The 12,277-nt window shown below is 53.4% G+C and overlaps 2 protein-coding genes across 2 annotated transcripts; both read left to right on the top strand.

Moving 5' to 3' along the window:
- The first annotated feature begins 49 nt into the window (after positions 1–49).
- Positions 50–9,881, top strand: LOC144740978 (uncharacterized). Its single transcript, XM_078623671.1, has 2 exons — positions 50–512; positions 572–9,881. The coding sequence occupies exon 2, from the start codon at positions 4,516–4,518 to the stop codon at positions 5,584–5,586; it is 1,071 nt and encodes a 356-aa protein (XP_078479797.1). The 5' UTR covers positions 50–512; positions 572–4,515; the 3' UTR covers positions 5,587–9,881.
- LOC144740980 (uncharacterized) lies at positions 5,904–9,881 on the top strand. Its single transcript, XM_078623674.1, has 3 exons — positions 5,904–5,916; positions 5,964–6,475; positions 6,540–9,881. Exons 1-3 carry the CDS (start codon positions 5,904–5,906, stop codon positions 7,086–7,088), a joined length of 1,074 nt encoding a protein of 357 aa, XP_078479800.1. The 3' UTR covers positions 7,089–9,881.
- Positions 9,882–12,277: the final 2,396 nt, after the last annotated feature.

Genomic DNA, 12,277 nt, shown 5'->3' on the forward strand with positions numbered 1-12,277 from the left:
GTGGAGAAGGGGGGGGGAGGTTGCGGGGGGGGGGGAAATGGTAGGTGGTGGGGGGGAGGTGCGTGCGGGGAGGGAAGAGAAGAATTGATGAGGAGGGGCATGCAGGGAAAGTCTGAATATTTTCTGTTTTAATTTCTTTTACCCATCTTACTTTTGTTTTTGTGATGTTTGCCCGTTTCCTCCTCTCCTCGTCGTCGTTGTTGATTGTCGTCGTTGATGTTGTTGTTTTTAAACGGTCGAATGGTTTATTTTTTAAGTTATGGTTCCGTAGAGACGCTGTTGGCGGGTGCTCGACGGAGAGCGCCTCCGACGACGACGACGACTGTGACGCAGAAGAGAGGGGAAAAAAAACCCAGAAACGCAGGATGAAAATAGCACAAAACTCCCGAGCTCCAAGATGAGTTGACTGGTTGTGCGGATGGTGGTGGGGAGGGAGGGTGGGGTATGGTGTCATCACTTCCAGAGCATCACGACGATTGATCCACCCTTCCACCCCCGTAGCCAACAGTAAGGTTGTGGTGATCACTTTGTGAGTAAGAGGAAGTCATCATCATGTAGCCAACAGAGTGAGGCGGTGGTGATCACTTTGTGGTTAACATGGATTGATCGCCCCATAGCCAACAGAGTGAGGCAGTGGTGATCAACTCTGTGGTTAACAGGGATTGATCGCCCCTGTAGCCAACAGAGTAAGGCGGTGGTGATCACTCTGTGGTTAACAGGGATTATTGATCGCCCCCGTAGTCAACAGAGTGAGGTGGTGGTGATCACTCTGTGGTTAACAGGGATTATTGATCGCCCCCGTAGTCAACAGAGTGAGGCAGTGGTGATCACTCTGTGGTTAACAGGGATTATTGATCGCCCCCGTAGCCAACAGAGTGAGGCGGTGGTGATCAACTCTGTGGTTAACAGAGCTTGATCGTCCCCGTAGTCAACAGTAGGAGTTGGTGATCACTCCTCTTGAGCAGGCATTAGCGCGCCCAAGACCGTGTGCGTACATCCGCAAGCACGCGTTTTACGCACTGGTCAATTGTTGGGTGGGGTAAAGAGTTGGGTAACTTCTTACGACGACGCTTGGGCCAGCGTGTGAAAGAGTAGGCCAAAAAAAAAAATCACACCTCACTCGTGCTCCCAATTATGAAGGCCCCTTTTGTAAAGCAGTGTGGGCGCATGCAGACGCGTGAGCCACACTAGCACGCACGCACTCGCGTAAAAGGCACACACAGTGACACGGAGACAGACAAAGACACACACGCGCGCGTCAGATCTGCTTACGGACGGACAAGACTCGCCCAACGGCCAGCGAGTTTAGAAGGCGTTTTTGTTCTTTTTTTATTTTATTTTATTTGAGGAATGGCGAACTTGTTCACGCCGTTTCGGGTTAAGTTTATAAGTTATTTCCGCTTGTCGTCAGCGTTGGCGTCTCACCGGTGGTTAGATTTATTGTACAGTTGTTGTTTTTTCCCCCGTTGTTGTTGCTGCGATAGTTGCTGGTGTACGTAAGTGCGCGCTGGACTGGCGTCGATTTTCGTCGCCAAACCCTAGCACTGTTGGCACCCCCTTAGCACTGAAACCCTGGCGGCTTTCTCCCCCGCATCTCCCCCCCGTGTCATCCAACGCAAGCCCCCACACACCACCCACCTATGCCGCCGACTCTTGCTACCAACCCGCGCCACTCACCCACCCCACACGACCCATCCACCCACCCACGCCACCAATCATCGCCATTCATGGCACCCATCTACCCTAATGCCTTCCGTGCCACCCACCCATCGACCCGTTGCCACCCACCCACACCACCGATCTACGCCACCCACCCATCGACCCGTTGCCACCCACCCACACCACCGATCTACGCCACCCACCCATCAACCCACGCCATCCATGCCACGCAATCCACGCCACCACCCGCTCACCGACCCGTCCACGCCACCCGAGCCGGTCGCCCGTTGGCATCGCGCGCGCATGCACCGCCACGCTAGTTCAACCACCGACTGGAAGTGACGGTGCACACGAAGTCTGCGGCCTGACCAAAGGGAGAGAGAGCGAGAGGGAGATTGACTCGGGAAGGTTTTTATTTTTCGAATTTTTAATTTCCCTTTTTACCCAGAAAAAAACTTGGCTTTTTTAAATTAACTATATTTCTCACAGGAGGGGAGGGCCCTGCCAAGTTTTCTCAGTCGGGGGTTGGTGGGGGGCGGGGGGGTCCGTGGCTGCCATCTGTAAATTCCAGTTGAGTCATTTGCAGGTAATATTTCAGGACTGAGATGTTTTGGCCAACGCAAAGTTGTTTTGTTGTTTTTTTTGTTTAATAATTATGTCATACGTTCCATGAGAAGTGCATTCTTAATGTTGTTGTTGTAAGGGAAATTAACTCTCTGTAATGATGGAAGAGCATTGAGAGAGGGGGGGGGGGGTTTGGGTCAGATCGTGTGAATATAAACGTGTTGTTAAACGCGCCACCATCCGGCACAGCCAACTAGTTAAGCACACGGGTGTATTGGAGAGCAAAGCCACAGCATTTACAATTTACTAATTGGCTTGTTTTATTTACGTGACAAACCTTACTAAGTGGCAATGTCGGGTGGTGGCGGGTTTAACGACACACGCTTACGCGATCCAACCCAAGAAAAACCTATTTTGGATAATGTTGGTTCACGAAAGGCCTGCTACTATGCGTTGAACTGAAATTGAACTACGTTGGGTTTTAGTTGCGATGGGGAGGTCGCAGGTCCACTTGTTCAGCGTCTGCGCGCTTTGTGTTAAACTGCTGGAGACGTGGAGACATCCGTAATGTGCAGGGTGGGGTGAGGGCAATGTTGGGGAGAGACGCGATGTGTGGGAGAGAATTCCGCGAAAATTTTTTTTTTTAAACGGAGAGAAAATCTGGGTTCCCGAAAAAAACAAAAAATCTGTCGAAGCGTTTTTGATGAATGTGAAGGAGTTTTTTTTTTGTTAACAAGAAATTTGGGATGAAAGTAAAAAAGAATCTGAAAATATTTGGAGACATTTTTAAAAAAGTGAAATCTGATTGAGATAATCCAGATACATTTGGAGCAGTCTCAGGAGAATTTTTACCAAATTCAGATAAATCTGGAGAGAGATTTTTTTTTTTTTGAAATCTGCAGGAAAATAATTTTAACAATGTCCCCCTCAAAACAAAATGTAATTTTGTAGAAAATTCAGAGAACATTGATAAAAACTCGAGAAAGAGAGAGCGCCCAGATAAATCAGCCAAACTCCAACCACGCACTCCACCGCAACACGCCGCTCATACGGGGCTCACCCTTGTACACGCCATGAAGAAGGTCCATTGCCCGAAACGTCGCCCGTCACGCATTTATTTCATCTCCAGGTCCACAAAACAATCGCGCACACGGACACGCCGTTTCTCCCGACGACGGTACCGAGTCAAATTGTTTTTGTTAACGCCCCTCCACCGCTCAAGGTGGTGGCAGGAACGTCGTCGCTTCTGTGTCCAGGCCGCAGACTTTCCCCGCCAGCTCTTCCCCCTTCGCTTGGTCGTTTCTTCGCTCCGTTTGCTCCGCTCGGATGGATTCCCACCACCACCGCTGCCGGGCGTGTGGTCTCCACTCCGACCCACTGTCGCCAAAGTTCGCTGCAACTTTCTGTTCCTTTTGCGCGGTTAACTTGGAAAGCAAAAAAAAAACGCGAAACAAAGAAAAACATTTCGTTGATTCGCAATCGATTTTTCGTTCAGGGCGAGGCCCTCCGCGTAGTGAAGTGATCTGGCCACACCCCCCCCCCCCCCCGTGTGTAGATGAGATCCCTACACCACCCGACCTGAGGCAACGCGGCCAAACAAATTTAAGTGTGGAGGTGGCGCGGGAGTGGTCTGAACGACGCGCGCCGATTGTGTTTGTTTCAGCTCGCTCGCTCTCGCTCGCACATCCACTCGGTCACACACTTTCACACTCATCCACTCATCCACTCTCACACTCACCCACTCACACATCCACTCACTCACCCACTCTCACATCCACTCGGTCACCCACTCACCCACTCTCACATCCACTCGCTCACCCACTCGCACATCCACTCGCTCCCACACTCACCCACTCGCTCACTCACCCGCTCACACATCCACTCGCTGACACACTCACCCACTCACACATCCACTCGGTCACCCACTCACACTCACCCACTCTCACACTCACCCACTCACACATCCACTCGCTTACACACTCACCCACTCACACCCACTCTCACACTCACCCACTCACACATCCACTCGCTTACACACTCACCCACTCTCACATCCACTCGGTCACCCACTCACACCCACTCTCACACTCACCCACTCACACATCCACTCGCTGACACACTCACACATGCTCACATCCACTCGGTCACCCACTCACCCACTCTCACATCCACTCGCTCACCCACTCGCTCGCACACTCACCCACTCGCTCACCCACTCGCACATCCACTCGCACACCCACTCGCTCACCCACTCGCTCACCCACTCGCATCCACTCGCTCACACACTCACACATGCTCACATCCACTCGGTCACCCACTCACCCACTCTCACATCCACTCGCTCACCCACTCGCTCGCACACTCACCCACTCGCTCACCCACTCGCACATCCACTCGCACACCCACTCGCTCACCCACTCGCTCACCCACTCGCATCCACTCGCTCACACACTCACACATGCTCACATCCACTCGGTCACCCACTCACCCACTCTCACATCCACTCGCTCACCCACTCGCTCGCACACTCACCCACTCGCTCACCCACTCGCACATCCACTCGCACACCCACTCGCTCACCCACTCGCTCACCCACTCGCATCCACTCGCTCACACACTCAAAAACTCATACACCCACTCGCTCACTCACACTCGCTCATCCACTCGCTCGCACACTTGCTCACCCACTCTCTCGCACACTCAAAAATTCACATCCACTCACTCGCTCACCCACTCACATTCACTCGCTCCCACACTCATCCACTCACCCACTGTCACATCCACTCACTCACTCACACATCAACTCACACACTCACCCACTCTCACATCATCGCACTCGCTCACCCACTCACATTCACTCGCTCCCACACTCATCCACTCACCCACTGTCACATCCACTCACCCACTCTCACATCCACTCACTCGCACACTCACTCACACACCCACTCACCCACTCACACTCACTCACACTCACTCACACATCCACTCACGCTCACACCCATTCACTCACCCACTCTCACATCCACTCACTCGCACTCACTCACACACCCACTCACCCACTCACACTCACTCACACTCACTCGCACATCCACTCACGCTCACACCCATTCACTCACCCACTCTCACATCCACTCACTCGCACACTCACACACCCACTCACCCACTCACTCACACTCACACATCCACTCACGCTCACACCCATTCACTCACCCACTCTCACATCCACCCACTCGCACACTCACTCACACACCCACTCACTCACACTCACTCACACATCCACTCACGCTTACACCCATTCACTCACCCAACCCACTCGCTCAAAAGACAAAGGTCCCCAGTTATATAGCCTCACAAGACTGTTGAGGCAAGTGCTGTTAGCGGGCGCCTGTGAAAGCCGGCAAGGTGCACCAGGCAGGGGGTGGGTGGCCAGCACCACGCCCAGCCACCTTGGTATTCCAGGCACTCGCTTGAGGTTGAGTCAACCTAGGGGGAGGTCCAGGACTGGTTTAGGTAATCATTGCTGGTATATACTCTTAGTTCTTTCGGTAAAGTCACGTAGGTAAAAACTGAAATTAAAGTTAATAAAAAAATAAAAACAATAAAATCACGACGTTTCGGAGGCAACACAAGCTTCCGTCTTGAGGTGAAACCTACGTGACTTTACCGAAAGAACTAAGAGTATGAATCCTTGCAGTCACGAAAGCTTCAAATCTAGAATCATTGCTGGTGTTGGTCGTGAGTGGGAATCGAAATCGCGCGTCCACCCTCGTCGCTGAGATGGAGAGCGAATACCGCAGATCTCAAACTTGATCTCGTTTGCAATGCACTCACCCGCCCAATCAACTCGTCCACTCTCCCCTCACTCGTCCACTCCCCCCTCACTCGTCCACTCTTTCACTCGCCCACTCTCCCCTCACCCACTCGCCCACATTCATATCCACTCTCTCACTCCCCACTCACCCCCTTTTTCACTCACTCACTCACCCACCCACCTACGCGCTCCGAATCTCTCTCGCCCGCTCTCTCACCTACGCTCTCACGCCTCACCCACCCACTATTTCACTCACCCACCCACTCTCTCACCCGCTCTCTCACCCACTCACCCACTCACCCACCCACTCTTTCACTCACCCACCCACTCTCTCACCCGCTCTCTCACCCGCTCTCTCACCCACTCTCTCACCCACTCTCTCACTCAACCGTTCTCACCTCTCTCTCACCCACGCTCTCACCCACTCACCCACCCACTCTTTCACTCACTCACTCACCCACTCTCTCACTCACCCACTCTCTCACTCACCCACTCTTTCACTCACTCACTCACCCACTCTCTCACTCACCCACTCTCTCCTCACTCACCCACTCTCTCCTCACTCACCCACTCTCTCCTCACTCACCCACCCACTCTTTCACTCACTCACCCACCCACTCTCTCACTCACCCACTCTCTCACTCACCCACTCTCTCCTCACTCACCCACTCTCTCCTCACTCACCCACTCTCTCCTCACTCACCCACCCACTCTCACACTCCACTCACCCACTCATTCACTCACCCACTCATTCACTCACCCACCCACTCTCTCCTCACTCACCCACTCTCTCCTCACTCACCCACTCTCTCCTCACTCACCCACCCACTCTCGCACTCCACTCACCCACTCATTCACTCACCCACTCATTCACTCACCCACTCACTCACCCACCCACTCACCCACCCACTCTCTCACCCACTCTCTCCTCACTCACCCACCCACTCACTCACCCACCCACTCACTCACCCACCCACTCACTCACCCACCCACTCACTCACCCACCCACTCTCTCCTCACCCACCTACCCACCCTCTCACCGCCAGACGCATGAGCGACGACTTTTCGCTCGAAAACTGCGGCGAGCTTCATCAGGACGGCGAGATCCGGGAAATCGACACTCGACCATCCATGAAAACAAACTCGTGATCTTGTTCATTTGAGAATTCAAATTTAACGTGGTTTAAAAAAAATGCATTACGCATATATTTAATTTTAACCTTCTTTCAAACCCCAGGGCGGTTTCATCGCAGCGTTGGTCCGCCGTGTGATGACGTCCCCGTTAACCCCGCCACCCGCTCCGGCTTGACTTGTAGTCGTTTGCGAGTTGCTATCGTTTGTGTTGGGTTGACCCTCCACCACCCAGACTTTTCGGCGCATGTTGTTTATAATCTCACGAATGTGTCTATTGTGTGTGTTTTTTTTAAGATGTTTATTTTTTCTTCTCTCCACGTTGCCCTCTCTTCCCCCCTCGCTCGCCCCCCCCCCCCTCACGCCCCCCCCCTCCCCCCTGTCGCACGCTCAACGCAATCGCAGGCGCAACCGGTTGCGTTAAACCGGCTTCGAATGCGGGTTGTGTCAACTGGTTTCCTCGCGAGCGGTCAGCCGGGTTGCTCACGGTAGAGACGGGACAGCTTGCTTATTGTGCTTGGACCTCTCGGCAACCAGTTGCGCAAACAGTTGCATGCAGTTGATACAGACTCTGCGATCTGTTGCATGCAACCAAGGTGGTTGTGGACCTCTCGACAACAAGTTGCGCAAGCAGTTGCGTACATTCTATACAGACTCTATTGTCAATTAGCCACACCTGAGCGATCGGTTGCACGCAACCAAGTTGCTTCTGCGCGGCCGGCTTCGCAACCGGTTGCGCCGCTTCGCTGCAGAAGGCCAAACTTGTCACGCGTGGCGTTTTCCATCACCGCGTACCGAGCCGTGCCAGGCCTGGCGGTCCGTTGATAGCCCAGTTAACTCCGCGGCCTGTGATACGATTCGCGAGTTGATCACTGGGTTTCTTCTCGAGTTGCGGGCAAAGAGATCAGAGCTGCGGACGTCATGAGAGAGGCCGTCGCATTAATCCGCGCGCAGCTCCGACTACCAACATAGATTATGTGCGGATTCGCTTTTTTGTTGTTGTTGTTGTTGTTTGTTTTTAAAGTCACTCGCGGGGTTACCAGCCGCGGCGTTTACCTGTTCGCGCCGCCACCAACTCGCCCCCAGGCTTGCGAAACGAGAAGGCGGTCACGCCAGAAGACGTGTTTTTCGTTCACTTTTAGGCCATTTTTTTCGTTACTTTTTAGCGCAATCGGGTCGTGAACCAAACACAAAACACAAAAAAGGGTTATTTTTGTTTGCGAACTAAGTTAATACGATGGAGGGGGGGGGGGGAATATAACAACAACAAACCACTTCTTGGTCCTTTCGGTAAAGTCACCACGTAGAAGGGAAATAATAAAATAATAAAAATAAACCAATAAAATAATTCTCACGACGTTTCGGCCACAACGCAAGCAGCCGTCCTCAGGTGAAGAACAGGTCTGTCATTTCAGACGCTGTCTTTCCGACAGACCTGTTCTCCACCTGAGGACGGCTGCTTGCGTTGCGGCCGAAACGTCGTGAGAATTATATTTTATAATGTTTAATTTTTTATTATTTTTTTATTTCCCTTCTACGTGACTTTACCGAAAGAACCAAGAAGATGAATCCCTGCTGCAGTCACGACAGAAGCTTTAAATCGAAAAACAACAAACCCAATGCATTTATTCAAGAGCCGCGCAATGCCAATGCGAATAACGTGGGGGGGATGGGGGGGAAGAAGCAGTGTCATCGTCAAGGGAGAGAGGTGGGTGGGTGGGGGGGGAGCGCATTACACCTCTCCCTGACTGACATTAACGCAACCACGATAGCTCAGGAGTGGAGCAGACCCCGCGTGAGAGCACCGTGCGAGGCCAAATGGAGGTTTGGGCTGATGGTGGTGGGACGGCTGGTTTTGGTGGGGCAGTGCTGCTGCTGCTGCTGCTGATTTGTCCGTGGTGGTGATGTCGTGGGGTGTGTGTGGTGCTGTCGAGGGAAGAGAGGGAGCGAGGTTGTGTGGTGGGAGAGAAGGATTTGTGTTTCTGGGTGTTCTCGCTTCCTCCGTTTGTCCGTCCGTCCCGTCTCTAGTCCCACCCCCCCCCGCCCTCTCTGTCCCATGTCCAGTTATTTTTTTGTCTGTTTTTGTTTTGGGACAAAAAAAAATCTGTAGTTAAGGGGAGAGAACCTTTATCGTACACATACCACGTGAGAGAGCGAGAGAGAGCGTCACCTTTTTACACTTCTAAGTTAATTTATAAACAAAGCTAATACGAAAGCATAATTATATAAAGTTTGAGTATATCAAAACAAAGTGATGATAGTGATGATGATAGTGATGATGATGACGGTAGTGGTGGTGGTCGGTGGTGATGATGATGATGATGGTGGTGGTCATGATGGTCATGATGGTTATTGAAGATTTTCTTGTGTACATAGTTTTATTCTCAAACGATTCCCCCACCACCTCGGACTCGCATGAACTGGTTGGGTGGACACGTTTCAACAACACGGAAACAGATCAGTCACAGGAAGGAGGAGGCATATTTGTAAGTTGAATTATTAATAGTTTTTTTTTGCAGTAGATTAACATAAACTACCCCCTCTCTACTAAGTCTATATCTGTGTACAAAAAAAACCTACAAAATTGAAAAACGTAAAAAAAAATGACACTTACTACAAATACAATATATTGCATTGTATATTAAGTGGCTGCAGATTAAAATGAAAACGGAAACAAATAAATAAATTTGCCACTTTTTTCTATAATTTTATTTCACCCGCTCGCTCCGCAGTCCTTCATTTCACACCCCTCGTGGTGACGTGGGGGAGAGCGAGAGAGAGAGTGGGAATGAGTTAAGGTCGGTGGGAATGAGTTAAGATCGGTGGGAATGAGTTAAGGTGATGACGTGGGGTAGAGAGAGAGTCGGTGGGAATGAGTTAAGGTGATGACGTGAGAGAGACTCGGTGGGAATGAGTTAAGGTCGGTGGGAATGAGTTAAGGTCCGTGGGAATGAGTTAAGGTCGGTGGGGGAGAGAAAGAGTGGGAATGAGTTAAGGTCGGTGGGAATGAGTTAAGGTCCGTGGGAATGAGTTAAGGTGGTGACGTGGGGGGGAGAGAGAGAGTGGGAATGAGTTAAGGTCCGTGGGAATGAGTTAAGGTGATGACGTGGGGTAGAGAGAGAGTCGGTGGGAATGAGTTAAGGTGATGACGTGAGAGAGAGACTCGGTGGGAATGAGTTAAGGTCGGTGGGAATGAGTTAAGGTCCGTGGGAATGAGTTAAGGTCGGTGGGGGAGAGAAAGAGTGGGAATGAGTTAAGGTCGGTGGGAATGAGTTAAGATTGGTGGGAATGAGTTAAGGTGGTGACGTGGGGGGGGAGAGAGAGTGGGAATGAGTTAAGGTCGGTGGGAATGAGTTAAGGTCGGTGGGGATGAGTTAAGGTGACGTGGGAGAGAGAGTCGGTGGGAATGAGTTAAGGTCGGTGGGGGAGAGAAAGAGTGGGAATGAGTTAAGGTCGGTGGGAATGAGTTAAGGTGACGTGGGGAAGAGAGAGAGTCGGTGGGAATGAGTGTCTGTCGGTGTGAATGAGTTATGGTCGGGGGGGAATTAGTGACTGCCGGTGGGAAAGAGTTAAGGTCGGGGGGGAATGAGTGACTGTGTGAATGAGTTAAGGTCGGTGGGGGAATGAGTGACTGTCGGCCTGGGGGAATGAGTTAAGGTCGGTGGGAATGAGTGACGGTGGGAATGAGTGACAGGCTCGTGGGAGTGAGTTACAGCCGGTGGGAATGAGTTACGGTCGGGGGGAGTGGGGGAATGAGTGATGGTGAGAACGAGTGGACAGACTCGTGGGAGTGAGTGACAATCGGCCGGTGGGAATGAGACAGGCCGATGATAGGCCGCTGGGAATGAGTGATGGCTGATGGGAATGAGTGATGTCTGATGGGAATGAGTGATAGGCTGATGATAGGCCGCTGGGAATGAGTGATGGCTGATGGGAATGAGTGATAGGCTGATGATAGGCCGCTGGGAATGAGTGATGGCTGATGGGAATGGGTGATGGCTGGTGGGAATGAGTGATGGCTGATGGGAATGAGTGATGGCTGGTGGGAATGAGTGATAGGCCTATGACAGGCCGCTGGGTATGAGTGATAGGCCGCTGGGAATGAGTGATGGCTGATGGGAATGAATGATGGCTGATGGGAATGAGTGATAGGCTGATGACAGGCCGATGGGAATGAGTGACAGGTCGATGTGAATGAATGATGGTAGGTGGGAATGAGTTACACACACACGGCCGGTGTGCTTGAGATTTCGTTCCGCGTGGTGTTGGGCGCGATGTCCGACTTGGAGGCAACACGGGACCCGGGTCTCCCTCACCCAGCCAACCCATTTAAGGCTGAGTCGACCTAGTGGGCGCCCAGGATCGGTTCGGATACTTGGCTGTTGGCTGTTGGCCCTGGATACGGGGATCGAACTCGGGGTCGCAAGGTTCGCAGCGCAGAGCGGCGCCGTTCCCCACGGACCCAAATCTCTCCCCGTAGCCTCAACAACCCACAGGGGGCTGTGGGAGAGGCCGCATGGCAACACGTGGGGTGGGGCGGAGGTGGGGGCCTGGGGGAAGTGGGGGCGGGGAGGGAGGTGGGGGGGAGGGGTAGGGGCGGGGGGGGGTGGAGGTGGTGGCGGGGGGCGGAGGGGTAGGGGCAGGAGGTGGGGGCGGGGGGCGGGAGGTGGGGGCGGGGGGAGGGGTAGTGGCAGGAGGTGTTGGCGGGGGGTGGAGGTGGGGGCTAGGGGGGATGTGGGGGTGGGGGCGGGGGGAAGGTTAGTGGCAGGAGGTGGGGGCGGGGAGGTGGGGGCGGGGGGCGGGAGGTGGGGGCGGAGGGGTCGTGGCAGGAGGTGGGGGTTAGGGGGGAGGTGGGGGCTAGGGGAGGGGTAGAGGCAGGAGATGGGGGCTAGGGGGGGAGGTGGGGGCGGGGGGGGCAGGAGGTGGGGGCTAGGGTGGAGGTGGGGGGCGAGGGGATAAGGTGTGGGGGTTAGGTGGGGGGGAGGTGGGGGCGGAGGGGGAGGGGCAGGAGGTGTGGGGGGTAGGGGCAGGAGGTGGGGGCTAGGGTGGAGTTGGAGGACGAGGGGGGGGGGAGGTGGGGGCTAGGGGGGGAGGGGGGGGGCGAGGGGAGGA

Source organism: Lampetra planeri, unplaced genomic scaffold (assembly GCF_965212315.1).
Source record: "Lampetra planeri unplaced genomic scaffold, kcLamPlan1.2.h2 scaffold_369, whole genome shotgun sequence".
NCBI classification, from domain to species: Eukaryota; Metazoa; Chordata; class Hyperoartia; order Petromyzontiformes; family Petromyzontidae; genus Lampetra; species Lampetra planeri.

Coding starts and splice junctions, on each gene's coding strand:
- LOC144740978 (XM_078623671.1), top strand. CDS start 4,516: ATGCTCACATCCACTCGGTCACCCACTCACCCACTCTCACATCCACTC.
- LOC144740980 (XM_078623674.1), top strand. Junction 6,476..6,539: donor CCACTCACCCACCCACTCTT/TCACTCACTCAC, acceptor TCTTTCACTCAC/TCACTCACCCACTCTCTCAC.